This window comes from Cyprinodon tularosa, unplaced genomic scaffold, assembly GCF_016077235.1.
Source record: "Cyprinodon tularosa strain WSP-4 unplaced genomic scaffold, ASM1607723v1 ctg71, whole genome shotgun sequence".
NCBI lineage: Eukaryota > Metazoa > Chordata > Actinopteri > Cyprinodontiformes > Cyprinodontidae > Cyprinodon > Cyprinodon tularosa.
This window is the reverse complement of record NW_024039463.1, coordinates 3,221,819-3,241,773: the sequence shown is the minus strand read 5'-3', so window position 1 is coordinate 3,241,773 and position 19,955 is coordinate 3,221,819. Positions and strand designations below refer to the sequence as shown.

The following is a 19,955-nucleotide window of genomic DNA, read 5'->3' as shown; positions in this document are numbered from 1 at the left end:
ACAAGAAAACCTAAAGTGAAACCTAAGTAAACCTAAGTGAAAATATCATTTATTTTGAATTGTTTTATTTAATTTTATCCAGGGGGAGTGTCGTTTGCTTTGAAACAAACTGGAAATATCAAATTCAAAACGGAAACCACGATTTTTCATTCAACCAATTTAAGAATGCACTTTGAAGGAATGACAAAGTCTTTTCACTTTTTTCAGTGCAGAAAAGGAAGCAGTCAATTTGTTTGAAAGCATCCAGATTTTCAAGTAGATGCTTGTTTTCTTAAGAACAGGGAGGAGTATTTGTATGTGGACAGATGGAAAGATAGAGAGGTTAAATGTCTCCTGAAGAATTCAAATAAGGCGAGGAAATGGATCCTCAAACAGCTTGAATGAAACAAAAATTCCAACCTGTGCTGTTCAGCAGCCTGCAGGCTCACAGTTGTGGCCCATTTTCCTCTGCCCGAGCCTGCTGGGTTCAGCAGATTGGTGTGAATTGGTTGAAGTTTATAACTCAAGGAACCGCAGGGGTTTATGCTTATCTGAATGGTTGGGGAGTAGAGACAAAAAAATCTTTGCTGGTTGACATTTTCTCCTGCTCATTAAAGCTGTTCAGTTAAAGGATGTCTTTCTGAACTCAAATTGTTCTATAGTGTATCCAAGTAACATGTAAAGCACCTGTATTAGAGCTAATGGTTAAAACAGACCAGATCTGATTTGACATATGATCTGACAAGGTAAGGCAAGTTTTTTTCAGCATCAAGACAATTCAAAAAGCTGTACATGAAAACTGAAACACAATTAAATGATAAAGAAAAGTAAAAAATTACAGTGAGTAAAATAAATAAATAAACTGTTAAAACGTATTATACAAATGAATCATAAAAGGGCTGCTTGGTGGTGCAGTGGGTAGCACTGCTGCCCCGCAGCAGAAGGTTCCAGGTTAGATTCCCGGCCCAGGGTCTTTCTGCATCCCTGTGCATGCCTGGGTTCTCTAATGTTTGAATAGCACAGTTGAAGGCAAACCTAGTTAGTTTTTAAATATACATTTAAGGTAACTTAGGTTTTCTGAGAGTTTATTCCAGATTATTGGAGCATAAGAACTCAAAGCTGATTCTCCATGTTTGGTAACAGAACTATTTTGAGGTCTTTTCTCTGTGAGATGAAGAGCCAGTAGAAAATACTTTAAAACAGGGGTGATGTGCTCCACTTTCTTAGTTTTAGTGAGGATGCTGGCAGCAATATATTGGATCAAATACTTGTCTCTGATCATCTTTTTAAACAGACCACAAAAACCTTTACAGTAATTAATTCAACTAAATATAAATTTGTATTTCCAGATCCTGCTGACACATAAGTCTTCTGGCTCAAATGTATTCTGTGTCCCTAGAACCAGAATCAAACATGGAGAAGCAACTTTTAGTTTTAAAGCTCTGCTAATCTGGAATAAATTCCTAGAAAACTGTAAATGTGACGAAGCTCTACTGTAAGTTGCTTTATTTGTTTGAGGGGCATTTGACTGTGCTATCCAAACATTTGCTTAAGTTTGTGGTCCAACTTTCTTTCATTTTATTATCAATTATTTTATCATTCTTTTTTATTAACTTACAATTTACTTTTCCCTGTCAGTTGTCCCACTTTGTACAGCACTTTGAATTGTCTCTACAATATGTTATAAACAGAAATGTAAAGAAAATACTGTAAACTGGCCTTGGCTTGACCAGTCCTTTAATCATGGAAATATTCTTCAAGTGACAGAAGGCCAACTGTCTTACTTCTCTTTATGTGCCCATGAAGTTTCAGGTCTGAGTCCATCACTACATCCAGATATTGAGGCTGATTTGTGGTTTCTTGCAGTAATAACTTAAGTTCTGTGCTAACTTTGGAACGCTTCTAATTTATATGCTATTACAGTTTTGATTCAGCTGAATACAATGTTAGCACATCCATGCACAGATTTCTTGAATGCATTCACTCCATCGAATTGGTTCATGGTGACATTATAATGTATAGTGTAGTGTGTCATTGGCATATTTATGGTAAGTTATTTTGCTGTTTATTATAATTTGAGTTAGGGTAGATATGTATATTAAATAGGAGGGACCCTAAGACAGACCCTTGGGGAACTCCACCCTTTTCTGTGGTCTCTGATGGAAAGTTACCTTTTGATACAAAAAAAGTATGTGCTTTGAGTAGAATTTAAAGCAGACCAGTCTAGAAAGACACCCAGTTTTTACAGGCATTCTAATAAAATGAAGATCTCAATAGTGCTGAATCCTGCAATAATTGATTTGCATGATGTCTACAGAAATTAGAACACATTGAAGTAAATTGGACCACGCATTCTACTGGGGGCTGCCTTCCAATACGTCTTAGACGATGGACCAGGGATTGTTGTGAGATGAGGTTAATCACACTGAATTCTTAACTTAAAGGAGGAAATTGTATCTTTAGATAAGGCATTGGTGTTTTGGTGCTTAATAAACCTTTTATTTGGTGTTTTTACCCATACAGGATATTATTATAGTGCCTTATTATTATTGATAATAGTAACAAAGAAAATAATATATTATTATATGTAATAATATATATTATTATTAAATATTATCAATTAGAGTTTTTTCATATTAAGAAAGTAACTGACTAACCTAGGGAATTTAAATACAAATTTCCTAGCTGCACGCTCTTTCTCTCCTGCTCCCTCTGCTAATCCAAAAAAACAGATCCCCACATTTCTGAAATAATCGTAGTGTAACCTTTAGGTTCTTCACTGGCTTACCTCTGCTTTTATTAATTCAGAAGTCAGTATAACTGAGGACATACTCCATGTGATAGAACGAGTGTAACTTAGCTGTGGAAGGAGGCAAAATTCTGTCGGATCTGTGCAAAAAGGCTCCGACAGAGCAGCCAAACCCTCTCTGCCTGTGCCAGTTGTCCTGCTCTGTGTGTCTTTGTCTGCTTTGTGCAGCTGGAGCAGCCATTTTGCAGGCAGCATCATTTACAGCAAGCCATCACTTCCATTGCAGGTCTCTATTGATCAGTTTCATGATCTAATCCCCTCACTCTGCAGCTGCTAGATGCGCTTCGATCGTCCCTCGGTGCCTTTTCTCTGTGTGAGCTGCTCAGCTGATGTCTTTATGAACCGTGCACACTGCCTGCCATCCTGCCGATTTTCTTTATCTGCACACAGTACGTGCATCTGTGCTTTTGCGTATGTGCACATGTGCATGAGCAGCCTGTGAGACATAGCCCATTTGAAAGTGACCCTGCTCTGACCCTGAACTGGTGATTTTCTTCTTTGACTTACTTCACTGCTGAAGTGATCCTTCTTCTTCATAAATACTTCAGGTCTGCAGTGTTCAAGGTTTAAAGAGATTTGCCTAAGATGAAGTTTCTGGTCTTGAAGTAATCCATCACTGCCATTTACTCTGCTTCCAGTCAGGGCTTTCCTTACAGGTTTATTAAATTAATACCTTTTTCTCCCAGCCTTTTTGAAAAGGTTTATATGAATTAGAATTTCACACAGTATGATTTGAATTATGCTTTTCAGAGCAGAGGATTGATTTCCACTGCTGCTCATTCTGTCTTTTAACAGTTTGCTATAAATGTCCTGTAACTGAATGGAACATCATAATGAATAAAGGTTTTCTTTAGCCGATGTGGTTTGACATGTTTGCCCTAAAGTACTTTTGCACATAGTAATGCACTATTATTCTTCACTGTCACACTCCAATCCCAACCCCCCCAGTGATGGTCTTTAATTTGCAGGGATTGGCAATAAGAGAAGGTTGCTGAAGAGGGCTCAGTGCGCCTCTTGATTTCTTGGCACAAATGAATGAAGTGGCCTAAGTCCAGCTGCTCTGCTGACCTTGGTTTGCAATCAATAGTGTGTTTAGATCTGTTGATAGCCAAATAACTCCACTCATAAAATATCCTTTCTTTATTTACCACTGAAAGAACACGATTGGATGAACTATAAAAATTTCGCAATTTTAAAGTTCATCAGCGTTAATCTGTTTTTTTACTTCTAATGTTCAAATGATCAATGTGAGAAATGTATTATTTACCATCTTGTATTATACGTAAAGCTGACCCATGATATTAGCATTCACTAAACATATACCGGTAACCATCTGTTTTTGCTGTTTCATTTTAGATCAGATTAATTAATTCCAGTCATTTAGGATTAAAAGCTTTATTTTCTATTAACTAAATGATAATAAGGAGATTCCTTATTCCTTATCTGAAACCTTCTTCCTTCCTTTTTCAGTCCTGCTTTGACCGTTTTTTCGTGCCTTTAAATCGGCTGTTCAATTCTCTCCTCCTCATGTTTTCCTCTGTCAGCCACATTATCAAAAAGAGGGAACCCTGTTTGTTTGTTGTTTTTTGTTTTTTTTTACATTGGATGAATCCTTAGGCATAAATTGTTTAATGAGGAAAACTGATAAGCAGCTGTTTTGGAAAGACTATTAATTTTATCTAAGAGTTTGCATTTTGAAAGGACACTAAGGATAAATACTTGCTCACACATTTTTCCATAAAGAACTCATCAGCATCGTCCCATGATCTTGGCACTGAGGACTGGATTATTGGTTTAATTCATCCACCTGCTTAGTTCTTCCCAGTTTTCATTATCATTCATCAGATCCACCTGTTCCAATTCCTATTTATTCTGCTTAGTCCCAACCATCAGTGCCAGATTATTTGGGCCGTAGGTGAGAGTTCTCTAGCATACCCAGGGTGTTATTCTTATTGCCTGATCCTGACTAGTTTCTGCTCCTGGACTTTTGAGTTTGCCTGCCCCTGATCTGATCTGTTTGCCTGACCTGTCTTCGGACATCCTTTGGATTATACCTGCTAATGACATTGGATCTTTCTGCTGACCATGGCTTGGATTTCCCTTTGGTACCTCTTTGGATATCTGATCTTCTGCTTCCTCATCAACACTGGTTTTGGATTCTCCGTCCGGATACTTCTGCTGTTCCTCATCTGCTGGCTTCTACTCATGCTTTTTAATTATCAGTTCAGTCTGTCTGTCTGAATTCTGGGTCTAACGTTCTGACACACTGTGCACTTTTGAAATATATAGTTGCAAAGGTCTGAGAAAGCTAAAATGAGAAAAGTCTTAAAGTCTTTTCTATGGGTTATGTTTTTTTTTGTTCTTGGTTGGTTGTTTTATGGGATGCAGAGAAGATCATAGGAGTAATCAGATTTCTTTTTTTCCACCTGGCATCTGGTAGAACCATGCTACACTCACCAGCAGCCATCTGCAGAACCTGAAAAAACGCAAAAGGGGGTGGATGTTTTATCAGATAAGATTCACAAAATGATGCTTAATATTGTTTATCTTTGGAAGAAAATTTTTAATTGCACTTAAATCATAACCTTGGTTTATTCCTTAAACAAAAACAACTGGAAGACTGTGTTTTTGTAGCTGAGGGAATATAAGCACACCTCAAGTGCAATAGCTAGTTTTGCTAAAATAACTTAAGTGGGATTCTTTGAATCATCTTGCAGTCTGGGACATCGGTCTGAGGAAAGTTTGCACCGCCTCAGCTGCCAGATGTTAGATGTTTGACGAAGCTCTAGATGTTCTGTCTGTTTTAAGTCATCCCACAGCACCTGAATAAGATGAAGAGCTGCACTTTACCTGATCCCAGTACCTTCCATTCTTTGGTTTTCATTTAGTGGGTTGTTTTGGGATCTTTGTAATGCTGCATGGTCCAGCTCTCTTTTTTTTCTTTCTTTTTCTGTTAACTGATCAAATTTTCATCAAGCACTGACTGAAACAAGAATGGGTTGAATTTAGGGTGAAGCCTATGACGATGAGGCAGCTCGGTTCTGCTGCTGCAAAGTTTCTTCACATCATGATACTCCCAACCCCGGGCTACACTGGTGTCTTTATCCTGTAATGCTGTTCTTGATTAATCCCAAACATATCCTGGACGTGGCAGTGATGCAGAGGTAAAAGCTTCCACCCATGTCCAAAGCTCTTGGGCCTCTTACCAACCGTCACAGGTTCGGGTCCTGGCCTATGACCTTTGCAAAATGTGTTCACTATTTCCTGTCTACTGTATCTATCTTTTTAAAAAGCCCACTTGTGCCAATAAAAAGATAAACAAACACATGAATTATTCTGTCCGGAAACATTATCTGTCAAGTTTCGGTGTTTCTATATAAAAAACTTAAAGTTATGATTTTTCTTGGGTAGAAAATGATACTATCTTTGTACATCTTCCATAGAAATTTACATTTTAGGTCTAGTAGAAAGATAATTCAGTATATTTTCACAAAGAACTAGCAAGCGGCTGCTGTAGGCCATTTTAGGGGTTTTAGAGACCTTTAGCATCTTATAGTATGCTTCCAGTGTGAACAGTTCAGTGAGTAGTTGGACAGATGTTTGTGAGCATGTTGAATGTATTCCTCTCGTAGAATATTTTCCACAGATGAGACATCTGACTTTAAAAGCACAAAAGGACCTCTTTAAATTCCTTAACAGACTCATGGGCTTTCACAACCTTCTTCCTGAAGACCTTAGACATATTTACACCTATTTGTTCACTTTGACTTTCAGGTATATACCAAACAAAAGATATGGTTGTAAAATGTAATGTAAAAAAAAAATGTAAAATGTAAAATAATTTCTTTAGTATGGAAAACCTTCCAAACATCCTAAAGCACAGATGACCTCATTCACTTGCTTACCTTTTCACCACTGAGTTCTGAGTTCTACCCAAATCTTTGTATATCAACTACCACTCAACTCGATATCCAATAACTTTTCCGGTGGGATTTCCGGCAACTTTTTACTTCCATTATTTAAGGACACACTTGATATTTTATTGTTTGATTTAATCATATCTGTTTTTTTACAACGTATTATTATTATTTTGTTTTCCAAAGCTATTGCATTTGTTTACTGTTCTTGCACTACATGTTCTTTGTGCACATTGCTGTTCTAGTTTTACTCAAAAGTATAAAACACATGACACTTTGACTGTAAAAAAAAACTGCAGACTATTTATTTATTAACTTTTACTAACACTAGATTATTCATTTGAAAAGGAGTGTAAACAGCATTAGTTGGTGTGTGTGTGTGATCTGATCAGGAATGTATAGTATGGTATAAATAGATGGCGAAATGAAATTAGGGCCCCATGGAGGATTGGGTCGGCCATAATGAGAATAGAATAGAATAGAATAGAATAGAATAGAATAGAATAGAATAGAATAGAATAGAATAGAATAGAATAGAATAGAATAGAATAGAATAGAATAGAATAGTGCTTTATTTTCCCAGATTAGGGAAACATATCAGCATAAATTGACAGCCAAATTGAAGACCATGGATGCTCATTAGGACAGCATTTAATGAAAGAATAAAATAAATAACAACATAAAATATCACTGAAAGGAAATATGCAAAGTAGTGAAGAAAATATTTAAAAAAAACATAGAATTTCAACAAGAAAAGGGCAAGCAGTGTAAATAACCCAGTAATGTAGCTATTTTCATTTTAACAATATCAAACTCTTTTTCCAATACATAAATGCAGATTAAGAGAATTAATAATCCATCTGTTTTGAAATGAGAAGAACAGTTATTTACTTCCCTTTGGAAACATGGAACTAGATTATGTTATGTTATTTTTACGTTTATAGCATCAAATCATTGTGCGCTTACTGAATGTTATCACGCTGTAGGAATCTCAGCCCGTGCCTACCCCACCCCTTTAAAAATGCAGCAGTTGTATCCCTGCTGTGATGAAAGCAGAGTGACATCATCTGGTCAGCTCACTAAGCCGTTACAAACAGAAACAGAACAGTAGCTCCCTGCCAGCTGGTATGACGTCCATTGGAGCTATGGGTACAAAAAGCAAGTCATTCCACTCCAACATAACTTTGGATAACATGAAAGGTTATGGAAAAATAAAAGAACTGTTATTTTATTATTCTTTTTTTTCATCTACACAAAAGAAATTCTGTTTTTCTAGTTAAAATACTACTGGTTTGTAAAAAAAAAAGTGCATTCATAAATATTTTGTAAATACAAGAAACAAATTTGTTCCCCTATTTTCATTTTTTTCCGTTTTTGCCAAACAGTCCTTTTCAACTCAGAATTAAAAAAAAATATTATTATTAGATAAATAAGAACAAAAAAACGTTTATCTATTTCAGTTACTCAATACAACAAGTTAGACTGATGTTTTCAAGCCTTTCATTCTGTAATTTAGAACACTTTCTGCTTACAACTAATGAAAACACAGCATTGAAATTTAAAATATAACATCAGTCCAGTAAAAAAAATCAACTTTTAATTTTCTTATTCTTTGGAATATTACTCTTCTGTTTATGTTTATAACTTTATGAAATTATCAGCATGTGTAATAAGGAGTAATAATAAAGTTCCACTTTGCACAGCCTTGCCATATAGGTTTTTTTTTTCATGCACCTTTTCCAAATGCCTTTGTCTCCCTCTCCGCAGGTCAAACTGGCTGAAGCCTTGCTGTGGACGGCGAGCTGCGCTGTGGCAGGTCTGCCTGCTGTCAGCAGGTTTCAACTGTTTCCTGGTAGCTTGTGTCATCCTGGTGGTGCTGCTGCTGACAGTCGAGCTGCTCATAGACACCAAGCTGTTGCAATGTGAGTGATGCTTACTAGGATAACGTGGCTCTGATGGAAGTTGGGGGTAGGGAGTGTGGTTTTTCAGGATGTAATATTGATGAAGCTGGTGTGTTACGTTCATTATTGACAGTCTAGACTTGATGTAGCGCGCCCTTGAAAAGAGAGGAAAGCGGTTTGCTCAGCACAACTGTTTACTGATTGTTATTCAAAGGCACTGGGTCAAAGCACTGATCTAATCCAGAAGACAAAGGAGCACGTTCATTACTCTATCATTAGCATAATGGTTAGCTGCAGGAAGACCATGCTTAGAAATAAAGCACAGAAGGAAATGTATTTGATGAAAGCATTGATATTTGCAAAGGTTGAACTAACAGCGTATCAGTGCTCTCCATCCATAGCATTGGTTTAATTCAGTTTATTTATATGGCGGCAATTCATTTCAAGGCACTTTGCAGAGGAAATTCAATCAGGTCATACATTCAAACTGGTAAAAGTTAAGGAAAACCAGATGAATGCACCAAGTCATTGACTTGCATCAGTACTCTACTGCCACAAGTTACTTTTATCCCACATAATATTGTGTGTGTGTGTGTCTAAACTGAAAAATTTGTATATTTTTAAATATATATAAATAAAAAGTGTTACGGCAAAAAATATATGTGGTCTTCATCTGCACTACAGTCTCCTTGATCATGACCCCGCATTATGATGTGAACCAAAAACACTTGGTGTGCCTTTTTTATAAAATCCTAAATCACAAGCATTTTCACAGACGCAAATCTAACCAATTCACACAAATAGATAAACCATCTACTCAATCATATGGATAGACATAAACTCATTCTGTATGTAATACTAATATATACTAGCTAATATGCATCTAGTTCAGTTGCAAATTTTAAAGGGATAACAACCAGACGTACTTGTTTGGTGGGACCAGCAGCTAATTTAACATCATTGTCCAGGACAAAGATATATGTTTGAACAGAACCAAATGTATTATTTGTATTTAGAGACCATAAAGATATCTGCAAAAAACCTCAGCCTGGTGAAGATTTTACAAACAAAATAAAAAAATGGAAGGAAGATAACAGAAAGGCTTAAATGGCAGAAATCAAGTCCAATTGGTACATAGGTGAATTTTATTTTCTGTGAAATTTTAGATATATTTTGCATGGGAAGGTCTTTCCATGCTACACTCTATAACTGCTTATTACTTTATATTTACAGAGATGTAGATTACCCATAAAATGTATACTGATACATCACCAAAGAGATTCAGATGACTAACAAAAAGCACAATGGTTTCCATCACACATTTTCCTTCTACTCAACTTTCCATCTATATGCTTGGATCCGGTGCCCTAAAAACAGTCAGCTTCTTCAGCAAAGAGCATTTTATAGCCTGCCCTCATTGTGAAGGAAGCTAATGACGGTTTGCTGAACAACTCTCAATTCAGCAGCCTTACTCGTTATTTATTATTTGACTACAACTACTTAAATATATTCACTACCAAAATGTGCAAAACAAATATAAGAAGCCATTTTTTTCTAGAATTTCAACCTTAAAAGTCTTCAAATATCAATAACCCTGAGCTCTGATGACCAAGATTTACATCGCTGTGCTTTGAAAGTCACTCACATCATGTGGTAAAGATCTCAGTGGATTTCCTCTTTCATTTCCAAGAACTTGAAATGCTGACAAGCTGTTTTCCTCCAGCAAAATCTAGGATACCTTCAAGCTTTTAATGTCCCAGGTGGACTGGCTGAGGGATTGACCAGTTAAACTGACTCGTGAGACAAATGTGAGAAGGAAGATAGACCAAGAAATCAAGCAATGCAGAATATACTGCTTGGGCGATTGTTAGGAGGACTTGGAGGAAGATGAATTGGCGGATAGGAAGGATCACTGAACACAGCAAACAAAGACAGATGGAGAGAGATGTGGTGTGTGAAGACAAATGTCTCTGCTGATAGTCAAGTGCAGTTTGATGTTGTCCACAAGTAGCCTGATGAATGAGGGGAAGGAAGAGACACTTGGTTGTACAGTATTGGTGAACAAATATGCTTTAAATGCTTCTAAATAGATTTGGATGCATTGGCGTTTTCATTTAAAAATAACCATTTTATGTTTGGTTTGGTGTAATGAAATGTGCCATTATTCTTTGAGCCTATGTTTGCCACTGTTCTTTAAAATAATAGGTTCTTGTGTTTTATTCCCTCAGTTAATAATGCATCGCAGTTTGCCAGCATCATCCACTGGATCAGCCTGGCTATCCTTTCTGTGTTCTTCACTGAGGTGAGTCCTCCCCTGCTCCAAAGCAATCTCACTTACAGCCGATGCAGCGACCTGACGATTAATGCTGCGCTGTGCAGTATGTTGCTCCCCTCAAATGCACCAGCAGGTTCGCAACACAAAACTAGAGCAGCTTTCAAATGCCCTGTACTCTCATTCACTGTGCAAACACACTGATACCTGTGATCCCAAATGAAATGTCCCTCAGGGAAGAATGCATTTTCAAAGGACTGTTGTTTCTGCTGTTTTAAAATACAGACGGAGCTTTTTTTACCACTATTCTCCTCAGAAGCCTCTTATCAATTATCTTTTTCTTTGCAATGGCCATTTTCATCTTAGCTTCTAACACTTACACACCTGCTTTTAAACTTTATACTACAAGGTTAAATTATCCCACATGGATTATTTCAATTGTTTCAGTTTTTGTTTTGACTGTTGAATGTATTGTCATTTTTAAACCTCACTTCACATATTCACAAATATAAAAATAACCAACTAAATTTTAAATATATCTTACACCTCTGATAGTGAAACAAATGTTTTTTTTTTACCCTGAAAAGGTCATAAAATTATAACAGCACCACCTACAGGTATGCTGCTGCATTGCATTTTGTGCTAGTTTTATAAAAGTTTATAAGTTAATGTGATGCTATTTGTTTAAAATGACAACCACATGTTAAACACCTCACACAGTGCCTTGAATATGCCTTGAGTATACATAGAACCTTCTAAAACTTATTTTGCTTCATTTTTATGTTTCACAAACTAAGATTATTGCTTTGAACATTGTCCTAGAAACGAAAGTTGCATCAATGAAAAGGTAGTACTAGAAATGTTATACTTGTGCATTTATACATTTAGTCAAATGGAAATAAAACATGGCCTCTAGTGACATGTGTGTGCATGTGTAAACAGCCCCCCGAAGACTTCTGGTAACAAACCCAAATAATCCTAATGCCTCAGAGCATGTGTAAAGAAAGTTAAGGCAGGATATACAGTAGTTCAATTACTCACTATCAGCAAAATGCCGCTCTTTTGTTTATTTGCCTATTTGTGGGGGAAATTATATAATCCGCTTAGGGCTGAAACAATTAATCAAATTAGTTGACGATTATTGAAATAATCGACTAATTTAGTAATAGATTAATCGTTAAATGGAGTATAGAGACTATAAAACATGCCTTTGGCTAAATTATATCAAAATTGTAAAAAAATATATATATATAAGTGGTCAAATTTTAGTTTCACTTGATTTAATTTCGTAAGAAATTTTCTTTAAGGAACCTTTGGCTATCCAATTATTAATCAATTCATTGAAAAAATAATCGACAGAATAATCGATTTGCAAAATAATCTCAGAGCTCACATTTTAATTTAGCCACGGTGCTCAAAAAAAGCAAAAAAAATATTTATTTTTACGTTTTATTTATATAAAAAAAACTGATTTATGGTGTAATATTATAATATTATTAGTTTTTTTGGTCTACAGTGTTTACAACAGGCTAAAATTATCAAAGAAAATACATGACCAACCTTACCAAAATCATGTATACCTTGTTTATTAATTATAAATTAATAATATGAATGTAAAAAAGGAAATGAAAGAAATTTACCTTTGGTAAATTAACAGTATTTTTGTGGAGTACATGACTAATTCTCCAGCCTGAGCTGTTAATCTCTGCAGCTCCTCAAGAGTTACAAGAGTTCCAATTAATGTTCTCTCTGCCTATATATTAGTTCATATGTTTTTTGTTTTTTATTTCTTGCAATCCGGATGATTGCGGTTTACAGATATTGAAAAGTCCAAATTATCTGAAAAAATTTGAACATTACATAAAATCAGTAAAAATCAAATACATCGTCATGTTTACGCACTCAATACCTTGCTGGCCATTGTTTTGCATTAATTACAATAGAGAACTTTGATAGAGAACTTCAGGTAATCTACATTGTTGGGCCTGCAGTCTCTCATTTTCCAAAATACAACACCACGATTATTTTTTGTGGGGTTTAGATCAGGCCAGCTTAGCACCCTTGGCGGTGTGGATAGGTACCAAGTGCTGATGCAAAATGAAATCAGCATCACCATAAAGCTTCTTGTCAGAAGGAACCATAAACTGACACTAAAAGTCCTTGGTGGATGTCTGTTTTGACTGTGGAATTTGGAAAAGTTAATGGATCAACATCCGCAGATGACATGCCACCCTGCTAATCACCACTGACTGTGGAATCTTCAATTGAACTCTAGGGACCAGGGATTCTCTTTTCCGTCCACTGAACTTTCTATGTATATCCAAGGGTACTTCAGTCTGTGTCAGTCTGCCTTTTTAATGATGACCTTCTGTGGCTCACCCTCCTTGCGGAGAGGATCAGTGACGGCTCTCTGGAAACCTGTGCAGTCAGCACTGTTCCCCATGACTGTGTAGCAAACTCACCCAGAATTAGAGGCCATTTAGATGCTCAGGGCACCTTTGCAGGTGTTTTAAAATAATTAGCTGATTAGAATGTTATTGTGTGAATTCCTATAATTTAACTTTTCAGAAGAATTCAGGTTTTCATTATATACGTATATATGTAAATATAAAATGGAGTTTTATACGGAATTATTTGACCAAAAAATTAAGTTTTTTATTATTTCACATTATTTCAGCTATAAACATACCTCTTCACTGGTTTCAGTAATTTTCAACGTGATGTATTCTTTTCCACCTACTTTAACAGACTATATGTGCACCATCTTGATTTGCTTGTTCACATAAAATCCCAACAAAACCCATTAAGGTTGTCTGTAAATTGTCTGAAATAAAGTTATCCATTAAAAGTCTGTGGTTGTAACATGAAATAATGTAAAGCTCAAGTGACATGCAGGACACGGCATGGATGAATCTGCAGCCAGGTAAATATGGTTAGTGAGTAGGCAAGGCAGCATGATAACGGAGGTATGTGTTCATCTAGAGAGACACACTATGAAACCAAGGTATGAAAACAATGAAAGATAATGAGAGTATTTATACAGCTCTTTCATAACTAAAAGAAAACTTGAAGTTCTTAAAAAAAGACAGGTATTTAAATGAATGTAGTGTAATTGAATAAATTAAGAAAATACTTGTAAATGGATCTTCTTATAACCTTGTTTTTTCTGTCCCACCACTGCTGCTCTTAGACGGTGTTCAGGATTGTGGTGCTGGGGATATGGGATTACATTGAGAACAAAGTAGAGGTGAACTCTTTCATGTCTTATAAGAAGTAAATTGATTTGGGGGGGAGAGGTTGTTCTGCAGGTGTTATAACACAGGAGTTGCCTTTTTGTTTCAGGTGTTTGATGGAGCTGTCATCGTACTCTCTCTGGCCCCCATGGTGGCCTCCACAGTGGCCAACGGCCCCAGCAGCCCCTGGGATGCCATCGGCCTCATTATCTCATTTCGCATCTGGAGGGTCAAGAGAATAATTGACGGTGAGCCAGGAGTGGTTAATGTCCTCTAGATCCTGTCCTCACAGAGCAAATGCTCCTTATCCTCTTTTCCCACATCCTAATTGTAATAGGCAGGGCATATTTTTATCTAAAGGTGATTGTGATGCTACAAAACTGCTTGACACTCATTTTATTAAGAGATATACATGGTGCTCCCTCTTGTGGCCATTTTAGTGAATTACAGGATGAATAATGATTAAAAAAAATTATGATTACTTCAAAAATATTTATAGTTAAAAATGTTAACAAATTCCTAATTCTATTAGATGATCCATTCATAACCTATAGATTATTTGTTATTCTTTTTATCAATTCTTAAAATCGAGGGCAAATAAGAGATGTTGGAGGCCTTTAAGCTATATGAAGAGGATCCAGGTCACTGTCTTCTAAAGTCTCTGACATATTAAGTTAGTCAATAGTTTAAATCAAAAGTCAAGGTAAGCTTATGTATATTTCACAAAAATAGTTGATTTAAAATTATCTGTTAATTTGAGGGATTATTGTACTTGAGATCATACATTACTTCGATTTGTCCCGCCAATCCTTCTTGCATAGTTTCCCTATGACTCAGGACAGCCTTGTGTATAAATAATGTTTAAACTTCTCCAACGTTTAAGGGTTTGGTCGAAAATGTAACTTGTTTTAGTGTTATTCCAACTTTGAACGGGAAGGAAAGCATAATTTGTACCTTAAACGTTTTGATGCTAAACTTGCATATGCCAGATTGATATGTGTAGTTCAGTTTGAATTCTAGAGAATTCACAAATCTCATGACAGTTCATTCTGCTTGCAGGGTTATTAAGATGCAGCCCTTTTAATGAAGTGCCTGTAAATACACAAAACCTGAAACCTTTATGTATTACATCAGAATTAGTCTGACTAACCCCATCCTGTCTTTTTCTCTGGAGCATTTACTAGACATTTTATTGATATGGGCTAATGTCAATCTGACATCCACAAAAATGTCTTTTCCTAGAAAATGTAATGCAGCCAGTTTTGTTTTCCAGCTTACGTTCTGCAAGTGAAGGTGGAAATGGAGCTGGAAATCCAGCAGTATGAGAAGGCCAAGGCAGTACGAGAGGAGCAGCTGGATCGTCTAACCCAGATCTGCCAAGAACAAGCTGTACGTTCTCACTGAACTCTTGTTTTGTAACAGCAGGCGACCAACAGAGGGTAGCAAAGTTCCACATGAGAGAAACTATTAACTGGATTAAATCCTGATGTCAAATTTGGAAAGTCTGCAAATGTGGCATGCAGAGCATGATGTAAAAAAAGAAGTCACCCTTACAGATTTGTGCTTTTACTTTTTGTGTCACCATTTAGTGATTTATTGCATTTCTTTGATAAGTAAGATTTAAGCAGCCACATGCTACTGCTGCATCGAGAATCAAGAATTTTCCTAAAGTGAACCTGACAACATTATGTAAGCTAAAATATCTTAAAATAAACATTTAATGCCCTAAAGAAGATCAGGGACACATTAAAATCAGATTTGTCTACAGCAATATTGAAATTGTTACAGAGTTTGGGAATCAGTAATAAATGTGTGAATTGCTTCATGGAGGCAGTAATCTGGCCTGTGTGAAACTTTATTTTATTGTTTACGTAAAGAAAAAGTTTTGTCTTTAAAAATTCCTCACATGTTATTTAGTTCCTTCTGCTTTCCCTTCCAGTTTGAAATCAGACAGCTGAGAGCCCATCTTGCTCAGCAGGACCTGGACCTGGTAGCAGAGCGTGAAGCAGCCATGCAGATCCACCATATGTGGGGTAAACAAAGCAGCAGCTTCCAGGAGGTGGACGGATTAGCTCCTGGAGTCTCTGAGCATCACAGACCAGCCAAAGCAAGAGAGCCTCGGGGGGCTGCAGGTAACCTGCCTGAGACAACCAGCTGTGGTTTATTACAGGCCCTCAAGTACTGAGAGTTGAAGGATGGGGAAAAAATTGTCATCCACAGTCCAAATTGAACAGTTAGTGGGGAAACCCTGTATCTTAATTCCATGGTATAAAAAAGCAAACAAAAAAACGTATTTGCAACATTAAACATGTTTGGTTTAAGACAGTACTCAACTGTCCTAACCCAAACACTTTAAATGTTGCAAATAAGGTTTTCTTTTAACTCTGGAATCTGTCGTGTTTTTATGGATGGATACAGGCAGAACCATACCGAGAACGTGCAAAATCCATACAGACAGACCCAAAGCTGTTGGGGTTTACCCAACATTTAAAATGCAGTACTTTGGAGACCTCCATATTCCCACCAACATGCCTTCCTTCCATTGAGGTACCAGAGCCTGGGAACTCCAAATTCGCTCCAAGTACTTTAATGCTGGATGGATGGATGGATGGATGGATGGATGGATGGATGGATGGATGGATGGATGGATGGATGGATGGATGGATGGATGGATGGATGGATGGATGGAATCTTGTAAAGACCTGATCACCTTTTTTATGCCTGGCTTGATAAAAATCTGGAACTAATCTTTATTCACTGTCTCTCCACAGTCTGCCTACAAAATGTATGCAAAGTTTAAGTAAAAACCTTTAGACCTTAAGAAAACCCGGTAAAACTATCTAACAAATCGACTTAAAAAATAATACATGAAAAGTCTGTACCACTTTTAGCAACGCATTTGGAAAATAAAGGCAACAACCTGCAGAGGATGTACAGTAACACAACTTCCTTTATCCTCTATAGTATAACATCCTTCAAACCATTTAAGTGTTGGTGTCCTCAGAATAAATCTTCTCACCTTCCTAATCAAAATTCTGGTGCCACGCCTGCACTATATATCACACAGTGAGTCAGAGCGGGGACTATAAACCTTTCACACAGAGACGGCTCATAACTCAGAGGACACAGAGCACCGTCTATACAGGTGATGTCAGGGGCTCAAAACACTGAAGCATTTTCTTTATCGATGTTATAAATCACAGCAGGACTAGACGCCATGTTTGTAGTCGGACTGCATTTCAACTGGGCCTAAATGTCTCACACTCAAGTGGTATTGATCATGTGGGGATGGTGTCTGTCACTGTTTGGACTGAACAATGAGGAGAGGCTCATAAAGATAAAACCCAAAACATAAATCAATAAAGCATGGCGTCAGGCAACAGGGCTGCAAAGAATCTTCTACACAGCCTAATATTTGTGAAACACATGAGCGCCACTTATCTTTTTGAAAATATTTGTTTTTTAAAACAAATTTAAGGCTTTTATTAGACAATCCTTTCATTGTAGAATTGTCTTTTGGTTTCACTTTTTTTTACCTTTACATTTATCTGCAATAAATTGATTTAGTGAATCCTATCAATCCTGTAAATTTCAAGTATTTAAGGACATCATAATATAATATAAAATAAATATAATATAAAATTTTATATATAATGAGTTTTTTTGGTTTTAATATTTTTCTTTTTTTGTTTAAGAATTGACCTAAATTTTACACCGTAAAAGTCGAAACTTGTTCAATATAATCTTCAGATGTATATTCCTCATTCTACTGATCCAAAGCTGCGTGAAAGCACAAACAGGTTATTACAAACATCTGGAGGTCAACAGTTGTCCTACTAGTATTTGTTAATGACAATTCCACTTCAGGATTTAGTTGTTACGAGATCTCCTATTTAACTGTCCTCATATGTTCATACCTTCTTTCTATTTAGCATAATATTGACAGTGAATTTGTGTAGTACGGTCAATTTATAACTGCAGTATATACTTTATTGCCACTAGGATGATTTTTATTTACTTATCTGTTTTCAGATCTTCATGGTCAGGATGACATGAATAACTACATCAGCCAGTACTACAGTGAGCCAAGCAGCGGTGAGCAGCAGTAATGTCATCATTGGGCCTCGGAAAGCTACAAATGAACAAATTAACTTTTTTTTATGTATATATTTTTAACATTAAAATTACATTAAACTGTGGTTAAGTCAAAAAGAGTAACGAAGGAAAAAGGTCATTCAAAATACTAAGAAATTAAAGTGTGAAGACCAGCGTGCAATTTCCCCACCCTTTGTAGTCCCTACTTAGTAGAACCAACATTCTCAGCACCTACATCAGCACGCATGAAGCCTTTTTGTCCGATCTTCATTGTTAAATTAGAACTGAAGTGCCAGTGATTCTCCATCTTTATTAAGCAGATTCTCAACTAAATTTGGAATGTTCTTACACATTAATATACTTCAGTGTGAACCAATTCTCTGTAGTCAATGCCGTTACCATCACCTGAGTCTGTGGTGTTTTAAAGCTTCTTCCACATTTCCATTTTGGATTGTAGCTTCACTGAAATCTGCATCTTTAAGATTCTGCTTGATAACATTATCCCATCAGCATGCTTCTGCCACTATTGTGTTTAAAATTAGGAAATCTTTGTTTAGAGTGTTGGATTGACTTTATGTTGTTTAGGTATGAAATATGATATAAAGGTACAAGAAACTTAGTTTTATCTGTGTAAATTTCATAAATATACACAATACTAGATTTGTATGATATAAAGTTTACTGTATGCAATATTTCTTTATTTCAAATGAGTTTTTTTCTGTTTTGAAGATATGGGGATCCCAGACCCAGCCCGTGTCATCACAACAGCAGCCATAGATGTGCATCTGCCCAACAACCCCAGCCAGCTTCCCTCCACCTTGGTGAGTTGTGATGCGGCGCCGTCCAGCCGACTGCAACGCACCAGCAGCTCTGTCAGCGAGGCGTCTATGACCACCATGTCCCGCAGCAGCTTCAGTGGCCGCCAGCACAGCATCAGCAGCCAAACGCTGGGCTCCAGCATGGACTGCAGCTCCACCGTGCGCGAGGCCTCCACCTCCACAGACTACAGTGACCAGCGCTGCTACCCGCCACCTTACAGCAGTCCTCTGGCCTTGGGCACTCAGCCACGAGGGAGTCCTAGCACTGTGGTGCAGGAGCTGCTCTACTCTCTCACTGAGGACTCCTGCCTCACTCAGAAGGGCTTGGACCCGGTCAACCTCAAACCCCCCAGTCCGACAGGTTCCACCAAAACCAGCCCTGAGCTGGAGCACAGAGTGAACATCTATAACAAGAGGAACCAAGAGAGCCGGCTCGGGATCCTCAACAAACCTGTCATCCACCTGCAGAGTAATGAGCCTCTGCTTGAGGAGAAATACAGGATGATGGGCCCAGTGGAGACTTCAGTCAACCGCCTGTCAGAGGCATAGGGCCTCACAAAATTATTTTTCAATCAGGACTTTTTGGATCAGAAGCAAAAAAAAGGAATGAACAATCCTGATGGAAGACGCTGGCCCATGAACTACGCCTTTGTCTTTATGTTGCTGGAGGATCAACTTGCTGAAAAGGGCATAAAAAAAAAAAAAAAAAAAAAGATTAATCCATCAGGCTACTCTTATCAGGAATTGACAATTTCTTACCTTTCCTAAAATAAACCAGCAATGTGGTCTAAGCTAGGAGTTATGAAAGAGCCTGTGCAGAAAATTTTGCTTTTTTAGTTGTTTATTGAAAATGAAAAGAAATATGGTGCTGAGAGTTCACGACTCTTCTGTCTCATCTCATCAACTGAAAGCAGCATCTAAGATGTCAAGG

The 19,955-nt window shown here is 37.0% G+C and overlaps 1 protein-coding gene and 1 long non-coding RNA gene across 4 annotated transcripts in view; one reads left to right on the top strand and one right to left on the bottom strand.

Moving 5' to 3' along the window:
• tmem266 (transmembrane protein 266) overlaps positions 1-19,687 on the top strand; it is a 41,667-nt gene extending 21,980 nt beyond the window's left edge. For all 3 annotated transcript variants that reach the window (XM_038268809.1, XM_038268812.1, XM_038268811.1), the window contains 8 exons: positions 8,473-8,627; positions 10,835-10,908; positions 14,069-14,125; positions 14,221-14,359; positions 15,385-15,500; positions 16,051-16,243; positions 18,144-18,206; positions 18,936-19,687. In XM_038268809.1, coding sequence (XP_038124737.1) covers positions 8,473-8,627; positions 10,835-10,908; positions 14,069-14,125; positions 14,221-14,359; positions 15,385-15,500; positions 16,051-16,243; positions 18,144-18,206; positions 18,936-19,573 — 1,435 coding nt within the window. In that variant the 3' untranslated portion in view covers positions 19,574-19,687. The remainder of the gene's footprint in view (positions 1-8,472; positions 8,628-10,834; positions 10,909-14,068; positions 14,126-14,220; positions 14,360-15,384; positions 15,501-16,050; positions 16,244-18,143; positions 18,207-18,935) is intronic.
• LOC119772406 lies at positions 13,971-15,511 on the bottom strand. Its single transcript, XR_005279253.1, has 2 exons — positions 15,390-15,511; positions 13,971-14,333 (listed from the first exon to the last, which is right to left on the bottom strand). It is a non-coding gene; the product is annotated as an uncharacterized LOC119772406 (long non-coding RNA).
• Positions 19,688-19,955: the final 268 nt, after the last annotated feature.